Raw genomic sequence first — 23166 nt, 5'->3', positions numbered from 1 at the left:
AAAGAGATACTTTTAAAAAGTTCAGTTGAGAACAATCCTAACAAAGCAAATATTTGTAACAGTAATCAGAATTAAACCTATTAACAGATATACAACCTCCTACTAAACCGATTGAAGATAATTTTACCAGTGAGTAATTATTATTTAAACAGTTAATTAATTTTCTTCAAAAATAAGTGAATTTCTTCAAATATGTATAAAGAGGTAGTGTTTTTCAGGGTTGCCACTCAGATCTGGAGAAAAAAAAATACTTTTGCTTTTCCTGCACATATTATGCACAATATATTAATAGAAAGTGTGAGCTATATTGGGCTAACTATATTTATTAGTTTTAATTGCAGGAAAAATTAGAGGAAAAAAAAGGAACAGCTGAACACACTTAAGCAATGATATAATAAATGAAACAGTTTAGTATAGCTGAGATATCCTTAAATATCCACCCGTTTACGTACTAGATTACGTTTTGAGTAGCCACTATTTTTGAAAAGACCAAAATAAGAAACAAAACTAAGTTCTCAGTTCGCAGAAAATCGAAATTCCCTGTTATTTAAAATTTTTTAATTCAATGTATTTTACAAGTTTGCCCTGAATTGGCAACTCAGTTACAAAAAAAGTGAAGAGGGCGTATTTATTGGGATCAAAGAGCAGTAAGGGCAGGCGGCCCTTAAAAACATCAAGACAGTACACCGAATAAAAAATATACAATGATAAATATGTTAGTAAAAATTTATGAAATGTTAAAAGCACGAAAATACACTTTTGCCTGTTTCTAAAATGCTTGCAATATTTTTGGGGGAGAGTTTTTATAATAAATTTTTCAGTTTTTCCTGAAGCATTTTTTCTTCTTCTTTTCCTTACTAAATTTTCTAATAAGTAATTTTACTAATTAAAAAAGGAATTAGAAAAACAAGACAATACAAAGTACACTTACGTAAGATATAAGGAGGCATTTTCTGCAGCCTGTTTGAAAAGTCCTTCAAACTCATCTCGGGCCCACTGTAAAAGAACATACAAATCATTATAATGTCTAGCACAGAATCGCTGTGCAATTAAAAAAAACAAAACAAATTCAAACTGATAAAAAAATTATTTATGCAATAAATAGTTTAGGAGTTATCACACGAGTAATTTATCTCAACATAAAATTTTTTGTCGCTTTCGCTGATTCTTTCAAGTGTATGGAAGATTAAAGCATAAATAAATTTTGAAAATGATCACAAACTCTACTAGCTTCAATCTAGTTTGTAAAACAGGATAGGAAGAATTGAATAGTGTCATTTCTTCATAAAAAAAAAGCACTAAAAAGTAATAAATTTTAGATTTTTTTTTTACCTGTAAAGTATGTTCAATAGCATTGGGAAAATTCTTTAATGTACAAATAGGAATTGATTTTTCAGGTGGATCTTGTGAGGATGAATAGGATTCTGTCAAGAAGGGGATCACTACCTGTAAACACAATGAATAACTATTACATAACACATTTTTTAAAAATAAAATGAGCAAAATGAAAGATCAATATGGATTACTTACACTTTATTCTCTTAATTTTAAGCATGAGTGCAAAATGCAGCACCTTTTAAATGACAAATTGGTTTATGGTGATAATTATTTGCTCATTAGATTAATCTTGTAAATTTATTATGCTGAGCGAAAACAATACAAACAAGCCTTAAAGGAGTCTTATGCTCTTGAATTACCATTCATTTCTAGATTGAATCTTGGAGTACATGATGTACGCTGCAACGTTTGTAAAAATGACTTAAGTATCGCGCATGGTGGTAAAACTGATATAGTCAGACACGTATAATCTACAAAACACCAGAAGAACAATTTTTTTTTGTTATTCTTTTTCCATAATTTCTATCAAGTTTATATATTGTGCATAATATTATATTGTAATTAAGTTAAAGTTATTATAAGTCTTAAAATACTACATATTTCCCTTTAATCAAGAATTAATGAATATTGTACCATCAAGTAGCTGGTCAAAAGTTTTTTTATGCTTATATTATAGGGGATTTATAAATAATTAATTAAAATCTGCTTTGTTATTTATTAGTAATTAGTACACAGTTGCGAATCTTCTGTATTTTTATTACTAGAGGTTGGCAGCTGCGATATTATCACATGGTTAGTCTAATTTGATTAAGTGAGGAAAATTACATTGACAATACCTCATTTGTATAAACACCAGTATTGATTTTTATCTCCCATCTTAACAAAATTGATAATAATGGGATTTTTATGCAAGGCCAACGGAGACTTTCATGAAGAAATCCCATCAGGGTCTGATCTGTTATTTTGAAAGCTCAGACTTCACATTTTATTAGGCATAATCTGTACAATTGAGGATAAATAGATATGAGTGAATCAAATTTAGTTTAAACTCTTCTTACCTGGACATTTCCTTTGGTACCAAGAGTGCCTGATTCTAAAAGGGGCTTCCTATAATAAACACACCTTCTATCCATATAAGTTCCTATTATAGAACATAAAAATAAATTTTTAGTTATGAGGTCATACACAATAAAAAAAAATAAGGGAATACTGACACTCACTTGCATCTACATTGTCCAAAGCATTGGCAACACCATCCAATGCTTCGAAGAAATCGTCATCGTAAGTTGCTTCTGTCTCAGATCCAACTCTGTTCTGATGGGCTTCCACTTTTACTTCTGGATTCATTTTCAGCACAGCTTGACCAGCAATTGTGGATTTCATGCCCTACAAAGTACGGAATGGGCATTTAAAACAAACATGTTACAACATTTACAATGACAACATCTAACTAATGTACAGGTAAAAAAATTAAAGCAAAATATCTCAATAACTTTTGAATGGTGATGCTCAGAGTCCAAAAACAGGTATAGGTACCCAGTGACTGGTAAAAAATATATTTGTTATCCAACAGGGCATTTTAAATATTATGCAAAACAATTAAAGATTTTAGATGACAATTTGTAAGTAGAATGCTTCGGTATGAAGTGGAGACATTTGATAATAGCGGACTCTTTAGTTAATTTTTAATTCATTTACTTAAGTTTTCAATAGCATTTACAAAAACTTTATAATTTGCGCTTCTTAAAAGCAGGAAATTTTTAAAAATATTTTAATAAAAGCAGTAAATGAAACGTTTTACTGTAACCATTTAATTTTAATTCAATCGATTACTAAAATCTATACCTTAGTACAATCTCAAATACAGGGTTGTCACAGTAAAAAATTAACAAAAATAGTTGCTTTTAGTAGCTTCAAGCATGAAAATAGTTGCCTAAAACTATAAAAATAGTTGCCTGAACAGGAGCAAAAATTTATCAAAAATAGTAGCCAAATAATTAAATTGTATCTTAATTGTCAAATACTATGATAAGGATTGGTTGATGTCAGAAATTTTAAATCGTGATACATCGTCCGTTTGACATCGCGATTTAGCATATGTTCAGAAATTACCTATGGGAAAAATCAAAAATATATAAAAAGGAATAAATCTATTACAAAAGAAAATATTAATTCTAAACATATTCTACTATAACATCAATATCATTGCTTAATTTTTTCAATTAAAATAATAAAGAAGTCAAAGTAAAAGCAAACTCAAGATATATTTCCTTTTTCAAAAAAATTTGTTTTTTAACTAATAGCCAAATTTTTTTAAAACTTTGTTTTCAGTTTCTCAAAAATAAAAGCAAATTAAATAAAGGTAAGCTTTATTTTAATTTTTTACAAATAAAAACAACTGAACATTTATTGGTTTAAAAATAATCAAATTATTATACTTACCTACATTAAAAAAATTTTAAAAAAACTAACTTTCTATAAAACTAAGTATAAAATACCCCTATTAAATTGTATCGCTTAAAATGAAAAATAATAATTGAAAAAAAACCAATGAAGAAACTTTTTTACTTTATATTTTCTTTTCATTGATCTATTGAGTTCAGAACGAAAGTTTAAGATAACAGCGATTGTGCAGCAATCGCAAAGTAACAGTAGGTCTACGAAAAATAAGAAAAAGTATAAAAATACCTTCGCTAAGAGTAAAAAAGTCTCCCAATAGTCGCCTATTCCTGAAAATAGTAGCTTTTTTAGCCTTTTCAGGGGAAAAAAGTCGCCATAGTCGCCTAAGGCCGAAAATAGTAGCAAATAGTTGCATTTTAGTAGACTGTGGCAACCCTGCAAATACTCGCTGCTTTTAATACTATGTGAGAACTTTTATCTTAAAAGCAATTTTGAAGAGAAGATTCAAATAGCAGTTTGGCTGTTACGATTTTATTGCCATACCTAAATCAGGCATCAAACAAGGGACAAATTTGCTATAATTAAAAACTTTTTCTATAAACCAAACACATATTTGTGTTAGACAGAAAAAAAATCAAAAACCTCACACATTAACTAGAGTATAAGAGAGCTTCAACCAGGCTTGTCTGAAATAGCATTTATTGAGCTCATGAGTAAGAAACATAAGTTTAGTAAAAATTCAGTTTAAAGTTACAGACTACCAATTTTATTCATGCAGGCTTTCTAAATCTAATCAACTTACGTTGAAAATATAAATGTTTCCTAGTGAGTTTTTTGGTAAGATAAATAGAAATAATTTTTTTAAACTAAAAAATATCGTCAAAAAATTTACATATTTGGATTCTTGACCATGAAATATAGGGGGGGGGGGTTTCGCAATCTGAAAAATACAGCCCTAATTATCCAGGCAAGTAAAGCGCAGTGGGAAAAAAAAAATTGGTCCCTGAATATTAATTTACCTTTTTTACCATATTCCACATGCATGAAAATTTGTTTATCCAAAGATAAATCAATGCAAAAAAAAAAGTCTTTATTAATAAAGGCCAAAAAAATTTAAATGGCTGCAATTTTTTAAAAGAAAGATTAAAGTTATTTTATATAACAAAATTCAAACGAGAACAATAGAATAATATCTGAGTTAAAAAATTTCATGCCTCAATTAGTTTTAATTACTTAAGAACTTTTATACCAATTTTGCTTAATTGGTTATAACATAGTTTTAAATGTAAAAAAAAAAAAAAAAATTGTACCTTTCAGATTATGTTTTATTGGCATACTATTCTTCATACTGTATCCAACTTCTATAGTTTGCTATATTAGTCAAAAATTTAAATTTGTTGAAGTTTATTCAGAAAAAGTACATGTGCCTTGATTTCAGAGCTTAATTGATACAATTATCAGCATATTCTTAGTAAAACTCTTTGAATCATTAGAACCAACCCAGAATATCTTTTTAGTTCTCTGTGTTACATGTTAAAAGTTATAAAAATAATGATTATAAATACTTACACCGACATCCCAAGGTCTGAACAAGAACTGCCTGTTGAGATTAGAGCGCTCGATGCGATCCATGTCTGTGATGATTACTTTTCCTTCAGCTCCTGTTGAGAGACCCATCATTGCCATATTCTTTAAGTGCTCACAACCAATAGCACCCGCACCAACAACAAAATAAGTTAAGTTTGAGAGTTTCTTTTGGAAATCGCTGCCAAATACACTTACTTGGCCATCATATCTTGTACCAACCTGAAAATATAAAATGAGGATAATTCAGTTCTGAAAAATAGTAGGTTTCATGAAGTTTAATTTATTGATGCTTTCATAGAAAGCCAGTGATTTAAAAACTTTAAAACCAAATTGAGCCACTTTTTTTTATAAAAACTGAATCTTTATAAATTCTGCATGTGAAGCAGGATTAAATATTTGCTTATTTCTACTTACTTCAACTGTCAAAAACACATTAAAATGCTAATTATTGAAAATGTACTAACTCTAATTATAGTCAGTAGGATGGGAATTACTTGATATACAATTTTTAATTGAATCAGTAAACAGCCTAAATAACTGATTCAAAAATGATAAAATGGGTGCTATATGAATGAATATATTTTGTACTGAATAACTAATTGTATCAATAACCAGCTTAAATAGCTGGTCCAAACAGGAAAACATGACAATTTAGCATATTGCCAATGTTGAAATGCATACTGAGGCCTTTATTTTATTAGGAAAAAAAAAAAAAAAAAAAACTAAACAATATGCATTTTTAGTTTCTCCCATTTTGCATGGATTAAATCCCAATCATAACTTACTATTGAAGTAATATTTTATTTTTAATATCCTAAAAAGAATTACAAATGGATAGAAAATTAAGTAGAGATGATTTCTACCATAATTTAGCTTCCTGTTGTACACGATAAAAAAGCTAAATCTTGCTTCAATGAACTTACAGCACCAATTAAGTTTTACACCAGGAGACTCAGTTTAATTTAATTAGTCCCAACACTATTTTAAACAGAAGGATCATTTACAGATAGGTATTTTTTTTAAATGTAGAACTAATTACACGCAAATAGCAACTTACAAATTATTAGTTAAATTCTCTGGGACCATAATGACTTAGCACTTATGGCTATAATTGACATTAAAACATTTTTTTCCCTAGCGATTTTTATTTTGGTTAACATTTAATGCTGTTAGGACCAGCTCTCTTTTGTTCAATTTAGCTAAACACTAGACTAAGAGTAAAACCCTAGCCCTTAAGGTTGGGGGTTGAGAATAGCTTAGGCTACAAGAACCATATCTCCCAAAAACTTACTGAAACTGAAATCATGCAGATCTATTTCCCTGAAGTGGATGGAAATTCTCAACCAAATATGTCTGCTCTAGTTAGTATGACAATGAAAACAATAAGAAAGACATGGAGAGAAACAAAATATCTGGTCACAAAAGAGTGAGATGGAGAACTATGTTAGAAGCCCTATGCAACAATTCAGAGTCAAGAGAAATATGTATGTATTGAGAGAGAATCTAGACGTTTGAATTCAGAAAAAAGAAATGCAGAACACTATTTGTTGACCTATTAACCACTTTACACATTATTGTACCACTTTACACATAATTTAAAGTTACCAATTATTTACAAACAAATTTTCGCAAGCACAAAATAAATCCTGTAAATCAAATGCAAGTTCTTATTTAAAACAGTTATGAATACTTTAAAAAAAAAATCTTAATCTTTAGACTAATATGGATGCATATTTCTGCCAATTACCCAATTGAACTATTAATTTTTTATACCTTTAAAAAAAAAGCTTTTGTTTAATAGTTTATGCTGCTTGCTAGTTATTTGTTCAATTTTTAATATCCAAATGTACACATTATAACCATTAAATCATGGTGTTTTTAAACGTTATAATTGGCGAATAAAAAAAGTGAAAACTAAAAAAAAAAAAATTGGATTTGCTTAAAGTTTTGGTAATTGTATTGATTACTATATTACAATGAGTATATACACGCCAGCCACTCAATTATAGCACGAAAAAGTATAGCATGCTGGTCGTGCACTATCAAACGAAGACTTCTAACTGGGGGGAGTTAGCAGTCAAAGGGTTAAATAATAAATAGTTTGCAAGATTAAATAATCCTACGAATTCACTTATTTTCGAAAAGCTTTATACAAAAAATTACATTGTACAAAACTTTGATTTTCAATCAATAGGTTCAACATCACTGAAAGCTGACCAAAAGAAGTATCAACCAGAATATGTCATTGTATTCATTGGTATATTTCAATCAGTCTTTTTTTATTGGCTAAGTGAGATATTTCTCACCTGGATGCAATCAAATGATCAGTGTAAACAGTGCCATTAATGAAAAAATTTATAATGAAATTTTTAATGAAATGAAAGAAAACTCACAGGTTGGGCTAATTCTTCATTCACAGGCTCATCCGGTAGGCACTCACAGCCATCAAAGTAGAGCCACTGCACTATAGGATGGAATTTACCACTACTTGCCTAGAAATAAAAAAACATTGCATAGCTGCTTAATTCTAGAGATTTTCTCTTTATACAAGTGTAGTAAATGTATTGAAGTTTTAAAGTGTTTTAGTGGTTTTTTAAAATTACAGGTTTTGGACAGTAAATTCCAAATGCTTAGTTGAAAACCAAAAAGGCTGGTATAGACTTTATAGTGAAAATGCATCCCATGTTCATTTTATTATTTTTAAATAAATATGTAAAACTTTCATACACTGAAAATTACTTTATTTCACACTTACCGTGTTTTAGAGAAATGTTTCAAAAGAATTGTTTTACATTATTGATATCAACTTCTTTTACAATCATGTTAAATTTTAAAAAGTATTCACATTTTAAAAAACTGGTCAATAGCAATTAGCAAAATCTTTTATTTTTGCCCAATACCTTTTGACAATATTAATTCTTTAGAATCGTATCATAAACAAATCATTTCTGGATATCTATCTAGAGTTTTGAATAACATTTAATTGAATATCAGAATGGAAATTTCATATATTAATTTATACACACACATACATATATATAAAAACGCTTTCTCACTTTTATATTCACATCTTGTCCTTAAATCTATTTTTTACTCGCATTAATTAAAGACACTTTCCCCTTTATTTTTTGTGGGAATCGCACAACCTATTTATTTAACCAACTTTAATTATTAATGTTTCCCTTTCTCCCTAAAATATAATAAAATAGAGGGAAATTCATTTGCTACTTTCCCTATGATAAAAACTTAAGCACACATTTTTGGAGTGAAAATTTAGACCCCACCAATGATAGAAAATATAGATAGCTTAAGCAACCTAAATGCAGTTCTTAAAAATGTATACAATTTCTTGAATTCGATATAAAATTACAGCTGCTTAGTTGTTACTTTAATTTTTTAATAGCTCAAAAATATTACCTTCATTATTTCTTGAGCAGTTATACCACCTATCACAGCTTGCATGGGACATAAGTCACCTTCAGAAATATGAGCAAAACGTCGAATCAAGTCATCATTTAAGTCCACAGGGTTGGCAGTCTTCGAGTTTAAGTCTTTCACAATACTCAGAAAATCATCAGCATCTTCCTATCGTACAGAATAACAGTGAATACATAAAACAAAATATGCATATATATATATATATACATTACATGAAGGAAAAAAAAAATCAAGCAAAGTTTTCAAAACAGTTAAAGAGAAAATACAAGTATAAATATTATTTACTGCATTCCAAGGTTTGGGCAGCCTGCCATTGTTCTTTTTGAAAACATGTGCTGCTTGAAAAGCTAAATGAATCTGTGGAGGGTAGTCTAACTTGGCAAAATCTGACATGACAAATTCTGGATCTACTGTAGACTCTTTATAGGATTTCTGGAAAAAATAAAAATCACTATTAGAACATTTACTGAAAAAGTTATATCATGTCAAGTACAGACTTGTTTTGCATTAAATTTTAATTTATCTTTCTGTACTTAAATATTGGTTGCACAAAATCAAGCTTTTACAACAGAGGTTTGCAAATAGTAACTCTCAGACCACATGTGGCTTGCTTGTCAAGACATTCAGTGAAATTCACCTTGAAAAAGGGTGTGGTGAATCCTTTTACAATAGGGGTGCACAACCTTTTTGAGTGAAGGGCCACTTGCACAGCAGGTTGACTGATGAAGGGCCGCACACATATTTAGTCATGTTGTTGGCAAATATGATAATTTTTATCTCAAAATTATTGCTCTGAACAATAAATATTTTCATCAGTAAATTTAGCAAGATATTTTCTTAAAATTAAATACTTTAATTATTAAAATTAAATTCATTCAATAAAAAAAAACTAATATTTTTTAAAATTTTTCTTGCCCTTTTATTAATAAATTTATATATATATGTGAGGAAAAGAGATACTATAAACTCGAACAAACAAAAACTATAATGCTCATAGAATAAATTAGCAAAAAAAAACTACATACATACTTATTTTAATGAGTAATATATATTTGAACTAAATGTTTTGAAGAAAATTTATAGGGTTTAAGCAAAAATTAAAACTTAACTATTATAGTAACATATTAAGATTTAATATTTTGTGAAGAGAAATTCAAAATTTTCACAGTTAAAAAAAAAAGAAGAAAATTGTGTTCAGAAGATCTCGCGGGCCGCACATCAATAGTTGGCGGGCCGCAGGTTGTGCACCCCTGCTTTACAATTTCACTCTGTATTTGAACCTACACGTACTTGTGAAAAAATTTTCTCGCTTACATTTCATTCATTCTATTCAAATTTCATTCTATTTTAAAACAATTGTAATCGTCTTGCTTCAAAACAATCGTCTTGCTTCAAAACAATTGTCTCCTTAAATTGATCATAAAATTAAATGGGTAAAAAAAGAGATCAAGGAATATATTGAATAAAACTATCACTATTGCATTAATTTGTATTGGTTTTCAGGTTATAATTTAAACCATTTTTGAAATGATTAACTTCTGAATGGTGAGAAATCATTTTAAAATGTGCACCCCTTCGCCAAAATGGTTAAAGTGCCAAAGAATGTGCTTATACTTGACTTCCAAGACGAATATTTAAAAATTTAACTCCTTTTTAAAATATTTTATTGTTTCAAATAAAGTCTTAATTTCATGTCACTTAAAAACATCTGATGATCATTGAAGTTTTTAATTGTGAATTAACAAACAAATAAAACAGAATTTTAGTCTTTTGTTAACATTTGAAATGGTTTATATTAAATTATGCAGCAATGGAATTCAAGTTCAAAAGAATTTTCACTAATTGCATAAGGGCTGATTAAGTTTTATACTTCAAAAATAGTAAATACTCTAATTTCCCCAATAACTAAAAGCTATATCTCTTTATACGCAGATGTCAACTTCGATTAAAAATAATAAACAAAGTGAAATGAATAATCCTTGAGGAATGATTTATGGAAATAATTAACGGTTCACATTTTGTAGGGATTATAAATTAATTCATTATTGATTCAAATAAAATCTTAAAAAAATTCATTAAAAATATTTTCTTACGAATGTAATTTTTTTTGGCATATTGACTTGAGTTGCCACACCTCCTCTAATATATTCTCCATAATTTGATGTGTCTCCAATGCTAAACGTGTATGGACCTGAAAAAAAGATGACAGATATTGGATGCTTTTCATGTCTTGCATTTTTATGTTAACTGTTAAAATGTGATTGAAAAAATGAGTTTTTCATTGCCAGTATATAAAAATTTCATGTTATGCACCTTATCAGCTACAAATAAAATATTTTTTGGCATATTAATTACTTTTAAATATGCAGTTTAAACTTTCAAATGAATCAGTGCAATAATGTTACAAGTCAATTATTAATTTAGTTTGAAATGGGCATAAGTTATGCCTAAAAACCTTTTAAAAAAATTAAAATACTTATACATAAAATATATCTGATGCTTTAGATTTTTACTCAATTCATTTTAGAAAAACAAATTTCCATTTTTTCTTAATTTTCATATGCACCTGACTAATAAAATTTAATACATTGAATGCATAATTGTGCTCTAATCTATCAATTACTATCAATGTTTAATAATTGCATAGTATGCTGAACAATTTTTAAAAATCAGCTTGAAGGATAAAAATCACCATGAAATTTTTATCTATTTTAAAAATTAGGACAACCCTGACAGATTCTATAGACAGTTTTAAATTTTTACTAAGTTTACAACTGGATGATTTGATTAGGAAGAAAATATTTGTGCATATATCTACCACATTGGTTCAGAATTTAAATTAAAACTAATTTGAATAAAATTACAAATGTAGAAAATAAATTACTAAAGAAATTTACCTAAAACTTGGACTTTTCTTGGTTCACAGCCATTTAATTCAACCATACCCTGTATTTCAGAGAATGTTACATAGTCACCGTCTTCAAAGCCATGTCTTGTTTCATCAAGGCATGTAACAACACCATTGTTTTCCTGCAACCAGAAAAGGCATTAAAAATATGAAATTTTTTTAAAGTTAATTCAAACTATTGGGAAGTAATGCTAATTAACAAGACTAATTTAACACAAAATGGAAATTTTTCAAAGAAAAGAAAAGCGAATAAGAATTTCAGATATATACATACTTTACTAACGGAAGCAATCATTGCTGATAAAGGCTGTTCTCCTTTGACATCATGAACAGTAAAATCTTCTCCGAAATCACAAAATATTTGACTATAAAAGAAATAAGCACAGACATTAAAACAGATTCAAAATTTTCTGAGATGCCATTTAACCAACTGACTTAGTTGTTTTTTATTTAGCTTCTTAAATCATATGAAGTAATATCTTATGAAGAACAATTTTAAAACCATCGGGAGTTAGCAGCAGTCTTTTAATGGTTAAAGATTGCCTAAATCTAATCTGGTCAAAACAATGTTTTGTTAAAAAAATGAACTTAAGTATTAAGACAATTTTCAGCTTTAAACATAATTAATTCTGTTCAACAAGGCAGTATAAGGTACTTAACCGTGGCTTAATCTAGTCACAAAAAAATAATAAATAAATAAAAAAGAAAAGTTCAAAAGAAGTCTTAAAATACGATATTGTATAAAAATTCTACAAAATATTTAGAAAAAACAATCTTTTTATAATAAACGCTTTACTTTAAATCGTGTAAATAAGAAATTCATGCTAGTTTATAAAAATGAAAATATCCAATACCAACCCAAAAAGACCCTTTGTATCAGCAATTATTAAGGCAATATTATTCGTGTGAGTAAAATCTCCTACAGTATGCTGTTCTTCCAATGAAGAATCAGTTAAGACCACAACCTGAAAGCAAGAAATTAACAGCTATATACTTACAGCAAGATTAATAGATACATTTATAATTAGTCTTAATTTCCACAATTAAAATAGCAAAAAACAAATTAAAGTTTGGTACTTTACTTATTACAATATAATCATGTCCACCAATATAAAAATACTGGATTATAATTTATACAAATTTAGCTGTTATTTAAAATCAAACGTGAAAAAAAAATCAAAATACTAAAACCATTTTTAATTAAAAACAGTGTCTTCATACTTATATAGTTTTCAGTAATAAAAATTCAGAGAATATTTTTGAAATGCTATATTTTTCGACGCAGAAGACTCTGAACCCCAAACAAATTGTGAGGGAAGAAAAATATAAACTTAAACATCAGTTATTTATTAAATTAGGATATTGTTCTACAAAACCTGTTTTTGAACATACAAAAAATATTATTATCAATAAAATAATTGCAGTTAAAAACTTTAATGTCATTACTTTAACATTCAACTGTAATCATTTCTAACAAAGAGAATCTGAAGATTTAATATACAGCCTTGTGGTAGAAATTGTTCAGGCTTTCTGTGACAAAACTCTCTAGCAGTAATATCTTTCTCATGATACTTTTAAAAATAACAATTATGCATGTTACTAATTTAAAGTAACAGAAACGACAACTTCAACTGGGGGGGGGAATCAAATAAAATAATTTTGTAAAATTTTTTTATTCTAATATTATGAGAAATATTATTTCATTTTGTAGAGGGAATCACACGAATTATTTCCTTTTTCACATTTTGTAAATCATCATAACATTAAGAAAGATAATTTTTTTAAAAAATCGTTAAATCCACAGCAGTAACTACCGAAAAAAAGATCGAAAGCAAAATCGAGCAAATCAAACTCTTTAAAACAGAGTTACTAAAAGCATGTTTTCATTTCGAGATTCAGTTGTTGTCATAAAAAATATCGAATAAAATATATCAGATTTTAAAAGCTATGCAGAAACAAATAGAAAAAAAATTTCTGCAGGAAAGAAAAACACATTTTTTACTTCATTATTTTCAAATAAAAATAGAAAATTCACAAGCATTTCTTCCCCCCTATTCATGAGGGAGAAAGGCATCTTTTGGACATAATTCTGAAGAAAAGATATTTCAAAAATTTCCGCAGGAGAGAAAACAAAAATTTTTACTTCCCAAAGGAAAAATCCTGCAAAAAATTGGTTATGTTCTGATACAATGTCGCCACAATTCTGCCACGGGGATATACTGTTTATAAAATTGTAATTTGATCAACAGATTTTTTTAAAAATCTGAACTTCTTTATGAAATAAAGTGTTTTGTTAGTTTTGCACCAAATTGTAAATAAAAAACTATTTAGTGAAGAACTCTTTAGTTTGCAATTGTAAAATTCTGTGATTAAGGAATAATTATTTGGATTATAATCATTTTAAACAACCTATACAGAGAGATCAATTCAAATTTGTGGAACAACTACTATGCATCTCAAAAATTTTGATTTATTTTTCTCCTAAAAAATAGTAAAGAAGTATGTGACTCTCAATTCTCCATTATAAAATTTCATAGCAAAAAAAAAATTTACTTAAGCTAACTTTTTAACTTAATTCAAGAGTCTTAAAAATTGAAAAATAAATGATATAATTTATAAATGGTTTCAGCATTAGAAACCTGTGTAACTTTAAAATTGCTTAAAAAAAAGAAGGAAAAAAAAAAAAAAAAAAAAAACAGAATGCTGCAGTGAAAGTGCAAATTTTTTATGACATTTTATTAAATTGATTATCAATATTTTATAATAAAAAGATGACAAAAATTTGAAGATTTTTTTCCAAATTATTTTGTGATCAGTTTTGGATAACAGAGTTGCAATTTGTTGGAAATTTCTTTTATAAATTTAAATTCAGGGAATCACTAATCCCCTGAACGAACACAAAAATCACCACATGTTAGTTAAAAATGGGAGTTCAAATAGACCTGATAATATTGTATTAAAATTACTTAATTTTCTTTTTAAACAATAAGCAAGGCATAACATTTTAACCAAACATAGGGTTATCCTATCATAAAATCATGTAAATGCATTTGTATACCAAAATTAAGAAAGTAATAAACATACCCTGAACTTCCTCAAGAAATCTTCAGAGAGATTATCTGTATGAGCATGAACAGAGACATATCGGTTAAGTTCTCTGAGGTGTTCCACACTAACTTCAGCTCGGTTTTTACCAACATCAGCTTTTGTCAGGTAATACTGTAGAGAAATGTAAAGTTAAAAATACCAATCTATAAATAAACATACATTTTTATTCATTAAATTCTAAAAAAAGCTGTTTTTTTCCACAACACTTTAATATGTTCTAGCATCTTTTGCACCATAAAGTCAGTTGTTTAGGGAACATCGGACATTTCTATTTGCTATTAATTTCTTTCGCTTCTCATGTTGATCACTAATAATATACATACCGAACTTTTTCAACTTTATAAAATTAGACATTAAAAAAAGATTAAGTATGATCTGAAAAAAAGTGTATCTAAAGAAAAATTTATTAATTACTTGATGGTTTTGCAAATTTATAATACAGTTTAATCTCTATTTTACAACTCTACTTAAGGATAATCCCTATTTCAGGACAAGTTACATTCTGTTTCAGGGCAGAATACTTTAACCTGCATTAAGTTTCCTTAAATTAGTTGTATTGAGGTAGAGAGAAAAAAGAAAGATATTTGATTATAGAATTTCTTAAACTGAGAAAATATTAAAATTGAGTTAAGAGATTTAGATTAAATTTAGGATGCCCATGAAGAAAGCAAGATCAAAATTGAAATGATAGAGACATCCTTTTTATGCAACTACTACTACGAATATCTAATTATCCAGTACGGAAGACTGTCTCTATAATGGGCTACAAAAACTGGGGAAAAGTTATTTAAGTGAGACGGCAATTGATGTAATAAGATTTTTTAAAATGTTTTTTTTTATTCTTAAACTAATAAAATCTGTGCCAGCAAAGAAAATAAATAAATAAAAACGGTAATTTGCAACAAACAATTGATATTACACAAATTCTATCGAGGATTATTTGGCATGAGGCTTTTTAAGTCATTAAACAGAGAACCAATCGTTATGTCTGATAACAATTTAATCCTCATTCTAAAATTGTAAAAAAGTAATTCAATATGTTGCAAATGTCAATAAATGAATTAAGTAGTTAGGAGAAAAAAAAATAATCAATAGTAATTTAAACCACAGCGAGCTCTTGTTGCCTGCTGCTCTACAACCATATTGCACGCGCGTTTAGCATCATTATAAATACAAGGGCAGAACAAAATTCTTTAAAAAAAATAAACAGATTCACTTAGTTAAAATACATAAAAAAAAGAGAGGGAGAGAGTGATTTTAACACAAACATATTACAAACGCTTAATTTTGAAATTACATTGGTATTATGGAAGGAAATAGAAAAATGAATTTTAGTCTTTTCATTAAAAAGAAATATATTTTAAAGTCTTTAAAAAACCTATCTAAGTTATTAAGATTTAAAAAAAAAAAATCTTTTTTTAACCCTATTGCATTCTTATTCTGAAATCATTGCTAAGACTGAATTTAATAATAAAATGTCTTTTAATACAAACATACCTGAGAAGACAGATCTTTTATTTCACATGAATTATTATCGTGAACGGTGACACTTTTCACACCACTAAGGATAATATTCTTTGCCACTTCAATACCTAAACCTTTAGCGCCACAAATAAGTATTTCTGCTGTAGCCATACGCCGCATGGCCTCATGACCCAAAACATAGCTGAAATGGAAATATTATAGGAAATATTAAAGCATCTGAAAATACTATATTTTTTAAAAGTTAGAACAGAAATTCTCTTCTATTTCAACATTGCATTTATTAATAAAAAACAAAAATAACGAACAAATAATGCCACAAAAACAGACATACTATAGTTTCAGCTTGATAAAACCTTAAAAGTGTCAAAACACAGACTGAGAGAAGGAAACACAATATGCCTTTTTCTTGTGACACTACTCACTTTTACTTCATTCATGTTGTTTAGATATCTGCATTCATATATAGCTAACAGGGTTGGCAGGTTTTTGACATGTGACAGTTTAAACCATAGTTTAAACCGTCATGTCAAAAACCTCACTGTCAAAAATGTCGAAAATGTCAAAAACCTATATTCACATGTGAAATTTAATTAATACATAAAATTTATATATTTTTTAAAGGATAGTGTTTCTAAATATGTTCTAGAAAAAATAAATTTAAAATTTTGAAGAAACACTTATATTTTGAATAGTAACCAAAATCTTGTACTTTTGAAAACTCTCATCTTTTGTAATATTATGTATTCATTTTCATGTGTTATTGAAAATCCGCAGTGATATTATTAAATTTATTTATAACCAAATTTAGTGTATAGTATAGATTATACTAAAAATTAGACATTTTTAAAGATAAACATTAGCAGTTTTGTACATTAGACATATTCTTTTAAAGAAAAATCTTTTTAATATTCTTTTAAATCTTCTTAATAATCTTTTTAACATAAGACAACACAAATTTAAGTGCTTTCTGTTAAATACACAGCGTAGTTAGTGTCGATTTACAGTATATTCAGCCTATTCATTTACTATGCTGAAAATTTAGTTTATCCAAATACTTGTGAATTTCATTTTGCTGAATATGATATAGTTTTGTTGAATATCTAAATATTCAGCTGTTGAATAATTACTTCTTGCTTTCAAGATATGCATTATTTGTATTCTTAAAACAAGTGGAGAAAAAAAAATTTAAGAGATAAAAATTGTTTTAAAATGATAAGTGTAATAATTATAAATAAATATAATAAACAATATGAATTATATTTATTATTATTCATAAATATAACTACTTTTAAATTCAAATTAAGATACAGGATAATAAAGATATTCGGTATAACATTAAAATTTTTTTTTTATACACTTGTATCTTATATCAAGTTTGTATTTATACAACATAACTTGTAAGTTCCTTATAAATATTAGTTATATGTTCCTTATATGTCAAAAATGCATAGTAATAAACTTTTAATTTTCTTAAGTATCAAAAAAAAATTTTTTTTTTTTCAAAATATAAATATTTAAACAATTTTTGTGCAAAATTTTTCTGCACATGTATTTGAATATAAATTTCTGAGATTTTAAATCTGTTATTTTACCTTAATTTTAATTAAAAAATATTTTAAAACCTGCTGATTACCTATAGTATAATTAAATTTCAATATAATGCATGGCAACTGTTGGTAGTTTATAAGTTTATATATTTTCTTGGCAAACTTCAGTTTTTGACATTTTTGACGGGTTAAACCAGTATTATACCCTTGTCATGTCAAAAACCCAACCCTGATAGCTAAGTATATTATTTTTAATGCCAAAAATTCAAAATGTTATAAGTTATTTACAAACTGAAAATATTTGATGTCCTAGTAATAGTAATACTATCACAAGTTATTTGAATGACCAGTAAGATAATTTATTTCTTAAGAGTTGCCAAAAACCAGTTCCAGATTTTAACTTTTGATAATTTTCAAAAAACCGAAAAGATAAAAAAATTTTGGAGTGCTATTTAAAACTTCATCATATATTTAAAACCTGAAAGTATAAATATATACACTAATATATAAACATTATCATAAAATCAACACAAAATATATTAGAGATTTTAGATTTGAACAAAATAAACAAACCCTTAATTTTTTCTTTTGTTTTATTTTGAGAGCTCTAATCTTTGCAAGGAATTAAAATAGATGCAAAATTTTTACAAAGAGTAATTATTGTTTTAGATTTCACTTTTATTGGAATAAAAATTTAGTTTTTTTTTGTGAATTTCAAAATTTTTACTTCAAAATTCTCACTACAGCAATATATCTAAAATTATAACAATGGAATTGTCAACAAATAGCTATTAAAAGCATTAATTTTAATATAACAAATGATTCTTAATAATCTGCACTTCTAGCAAACTAACTCTTAAAGTGTCATAACAAAAACATGACCAAGAAAACTATTAAAATATTTTTTCCCCGATCAAAGTTTAGAATGACTTTTTTAAAACAACTTTGCATCTTTAGAATTTCCATCAATGTTTTTTTCAAGTTAGAGGTCTATACTTCAAGTATATTTATGTAATAATATAAGTTTTATTTAATGTATATAGGTTAATTTGATAAGTAAAATAGCATATAATGTATTTAAAATTCATGACACACACTAAAAACTTGACAAGCATAAACAATTTAATTCCAAAAAGTTTTTGACAAAGTTTATTTTTTCTTCATTTTGTCTTTTATATATTACAAATCATTGGATATTTAAAGTAGTCATATGAAACTGAATTTTAAAATTTTTTGTCTTTATGATCACCAAATCCCTAAATAAATTTGATATAAATTCTCAAATTTTTTTTAAATCATTAAAGACATACATCAAAAAATTAATATCTTTATAAATTTAAATCATTTATACTTTAAAAACATGAAATTGTAATTAAAATTGTAAGCAGTAAAATTTAAATGAATAAGTTTACTTTAATATCTAATCACAAAAACATTTACAAATGAAAGAGATGTTATTAAATAAAAATATAAAAGATTTTTTATACATAAATGTGGTTGATGATTTATTGAAACTTCTGGACCTTGGATTTCCGGATCCCAGTTGGCGAAAAATTCGAAAATCCAGATTTCCAGAACACAATATCTCTGAATACTAATTTTTTTTAAAAATAATTAGGAGTATAATTTGATAATATAATCCCGTATATCGTAGAGTATGTTTAAGAATGAGAGAAAATTCTTGACTTTCAATGAATATTTACTGGTAAAATATTAAAATTTTTTAATTCCTCTTTAAGAAATTTTTTTTAAACTTTTGATTCTTATTTCTAGTATCGCCTAATTATAACAATTTTACTGAGAAATTATAACTAAACAAACATCAGAACTCCCAAACAATAACACTTTAAAGTTTTAGGATGAAAAGAAAAATAACTTACAGTTGTCTGGAATATAATCCTTCATCAATGTTGTTGGAAGTTGCATTCTCTTGGTTGGAAGACCCATTCTGTGCCATTTCACCCTACAATTTTTTTTTTTTTTTTAAATATTTAAACAAAACTTAAATAGTTATTTCAAGCACTCAGTCAACTAAATGCTTGAAATTAACTAATGAACTAAATATTTTCAATATATTGTTATTGTACTATAATTATGACAAATAACCAATAAAAAAATTTCCAGCCACGTTTTTTTTTAAATAAAAATTATAGAAATTAAAAAACGAAACCTTAAAATAATGTGCTATATTTAAATGCAAATTGTGCTATATTTCTGAATGGGGCATATTAGCGAGGAAATAAGAAAAGAGTAAACAAACGTGAAATCAATAACGGTGGAAAAACAAAAGTTGATAAAATAATTTTAAATACGAAAACAATTGGGCGAAATTTAGAAATGAAAATTAAAATAAATACCAATTCATTTTCATAAAAAGGTGCCTCGTCTTCCGCAGCCATTTCTTGCGGATCTTCCGAAGCATTCGCGTCGACGACAGTGCTGCTACAAGCTGTTCCCATGGCAACACCAGAACCACTCAAACAATATTCACCGCATAGCAACACCGGCGGGTGGAAGGGTAAAAGAACTTAGCGAAATTTCTTTCAATCCAAAGCAGGTTCTTTGCGGTGTTTCACGAACTTAGTTATCTTTGCAAGAAAAACCAGTACAATTTAAATACAAAGAACAAAGGGTGTACTGCTTGGGTGCATGAACGACAGGTTAAAATAAAACTATTTTTATTCTTAAAATTCGACGAACAGGATTATCGAACTTTATGAAAACATAACTAAGAACATCTAGACAAGACAAATCAGTTTCTGACGTCAGTTCGTTTATGCGTCTATCACCGCCGGCCACAACAGAGCATAATGATTTAAAATACAAAATATATCAACCTAATGCATCTTCGATCAATAAGGCAACGGGTTACCTGGTATGAAGGCCAAACATAGAAAAACCAATCAACACTAAGGACGGCGTCCCGCCTGAGAAACTTTGACAAAACATAAGAATCGAACCTTAAATGATGAATGGAAAAAAAGACATTTTACTTCAATAAATTAAATAGCCTATTACCGACGTCATCATCTCCCACGTTTCCCCCCAACATGGATATCGATAGATGTATGGAATCTTAATACATTATTTTTCTTTTGAGTTTTCGATAAATAGAATTCTATTTTTAGCCTCATTAAGAGTAAAAAAAAAATAAAGAATAGTTTAATGAAAATACAGCAATAGAGAGAAATGACAAGATAGGACTTAATGGAAAAAAAAAACAAATTACAAATGATCTGAAGTAAAATGTGCAGGATAACAATTATCCTAAATCACGTAATCGTCTGATTTGTGTTTGTGTTTGTTCTTTTCACAGTGGCTTATAAAGAAATAATTTTTTTTAAAGAATAGAAATTGGCACTTAGTGTTCTTTTATACAGGATTCCATATTAATTAATACTGAGTCAGCTGTCACAGTCTTTTCTATAGCTAAAATGGCATAAAACTCAGTTATTGAGTGATACTTTGGAAATTCTTTAGTTTTAAAAATGTTGGTAAAGTTTGAGTTTACTTGTCGATAATAGTTTTGCTATCTTAATAAGAACTTTTGTTACAGACCCCTTTATTCTTTTCCTCTTGCCCAACGATTAACTTGAAATAACGAGAGGCAACTTAATTTATAATTAATTACTATCATTTAGTCAAGCGCATATCGCAAAAAAAAATGGAAACTCAGCTCACATTTTCAGTTATTTCTCTGTTGTAACCATTTTGACGACGATTCTTTTCATTTAAACTTATTGTTCTTTGATAAATTGCAAGATTTACTGTGCAAGAAACATTAAGGGGGCTCTAAGGGGTCGCGTTTGAACAAATGGGAATCCAAATGTTTCACATTGCATCACAAACATTTTAATTTTAAAAAATAGCAACTCGCACAAATGAAAAAAAAAAATTAATCAAGCCTAAATAAGGTATTAATAATCATAAACAGTTGTCTTTTTGTTCGAGTAATATAGTTGATTTCAGTATTAAAAAAAAAAAAAAAAAAAAAATCGGTCGCCGAAGGAATTGTTGACAATAACCAACAACGCTACTTTAAATAATGTTTAGTTATTTAGAGTAGAAAAACAAAATTTTAGAGTTTTATTTACGGATTGAAAAAGAAAAATAGCAAAAAATTGCGAGGATTAAGAAATATGACACGAAGTTTGAAGCCTGTTAAATACAGAAGAATAGAGAAACCTTAGGTGTGTGCATGAGTTTAAAATTACACTTCAGATGGGAAAGGGAAAAAATACATATATTGAGAGAAAATGCAATTTAATTCAAAACCCATTTCTGATGCAGTACAATGGAATTAAGTAGTTTAATGATTAATGAACCGGATGCAGGTAATGCTGAACCAAATTCAATTTATAAGAGACCAAACGGAAACGGAAATATTTATTTTCGTCAATGATCCAGATAACTAGGGGTCTATATCGAAGAAATTTGGGTTAGTTAATTGATTCTTTACAAATATTATTTAAGTAAAAATGTGCCCTTCACAATTTATTTTACTGTGAAAACAAATCTTTCACAAAAAACTTCCATTGACAAAAGGAGTTGATGAAGTAATTCTTTTTTCTTTTTTTAGGGGAAAAAAAACTACTTTTTTGAAAGGTATGGTTTGCAACCACCTCTCCCCCCGCACGAAAACAGAACTCTATTTTTACACATTCACATTATCCATACTTGGACATAAAAAAGTTTTAATTTCAGATTTAAAAAATAACGACAATGTATTTCACAAAACAGAAAATTTTTTTAAAAAAAAACTGGACAGTCATTTAGTTGTGTTAGGCATTTTATGATTTAAAAAACTAAGCATCTTTAAGCACCCTCATGGGGGCTAAAACGGCAATTTAAACTAAAGAAAAATATTGAAAAGAACATTCGATATTTATATTTTGAGTTACTATTAATGAAGGTAAGAAAATTATTCTATTAAAAAAACTTAATGTCTACAAAAATCGATTTTTTTTCTCCATAAATGGGAAGGAAAAAAAAAACTAAATTTTAATTGTTTATAACTTTAATTTTACTTCATGAAATAACACTTTAGACAAATATTTACCTATAAAATAATTCAATACAATAAAAATGGTAATAAATTTTAAGTTTTAATTTGTCATGAATTGGATGCACCCTTTAGGCTAGATGCCTGACATTAATTCTTTCGCACTCCTCCCCCCCTCTGCAGGGCACTGGACAGAGACACTAGACTATTGCATATTTTACTAGAAAAACATTTAACTGTCATAAGCAGCGGTTCCCAACTTATTTATTTTTCCGGTTGTGAAACTCTAAAGGATCTACTTTCTTTTGGCGTTACCACGAGAGTAAATTAATAAATATCTTTAGAAATTGTGA

At 27.5% G+C, this 23166-nt stretch overlaps 1 protein-coding gene and 1 long non-coding RNA gene across 5 annotated transcripts in view; one reads left to right on the top strand and one right to left on the bottom strand.

The window, feature by feature from the left end:
• The window catches only part of LOC147814901 (uncharacterized), a 366044-nt gene that overhangs the window by 243406 nt on the left and 99472 nt on the right, over window positions 1–23166 (top strand). The window lies entirely within an intron of this gene.
• The window catches only part of Uba1 (ubiquitin-like activating enzyme 1), a 44257-nt gene that overhangs the window by 9378 nt on the left and 11713 nt on the right, over window positions 1–23166 (bottom strand). For 3 of the 4 annotated variants that reach the window (XM_043051850.3, XM_071177346.2, XM_071177347.2), the window contains exons 2-16: window positions 19692–19774; window positions 16277–16445; window positions 14756–14890; window positions 12530–12636; window positions 11946–12036; window positions 11661–11793; window positions 10857–10954; window positions 9049–9195; window positions 8743–8910; window positions 7719–7817; window positions 5308–5544; window positions 2559–2724; window positions 2397–2479; window positions 1333–1446; window positions 932–996 (exon numbers count right to left, since the gene is read on the bottom strand). In XM_043051850.3, the coding sequence (XP_042907784.1) occupies window positions 932–996; window positions 1333–1446; window positions 2397–2479; window positions 2559–2724; window positions 5308–5544; window positions 7719–7817; window positions 8743–8910; window positions 9049–9195; window positions 10857–10954; window positions 11661–11793; window positions 11946–12036; window positions 12530–12636; window positions 14756–14890; window positions 16277–16445; window positions 19692–19774 (1895 nt within the window). Of the gene's footprint in view, window positions 1–931; window positions 997–1332; window positions 1447–2396; window positions 2480–2558; window positions 2725–5307; window positions 5545–7718; window positions 7818–8742; window positions 8911–9048; window positions 9196–10856; window positions 10955–11660; window positions 11794–11945; window positions 12037–12529; window positions 12637–14755; window positions 14891–16276; window positions 16446–19691; window positions 19775–20168; window positions 20289–23166 lie in introns of those variants that run through there. The other variant, XM_071177345.2, reaches the window with a different exon arrangement.

The sequence above is a fragment of the Parasteatoda tepidariorum genome, chromosome 2 (assembly GCF_982258835.1).
Source record: "Parasteatoda tepidariorum strain Cologne lab strain chromosome 2, Ptep-v5.0, whole genome shotgun sequence".
In the NCBI taxonomy this organism is placed as follows: Eukaryota; Metazoa; Arthropoda; class Arachnida; order Araneae; family Theridiidae; genus Parasteatoda; species Parasteatoda tepidariorum.
This window is presented reverse-complemented; position numbering and strand designations above follow the sequence as displayed.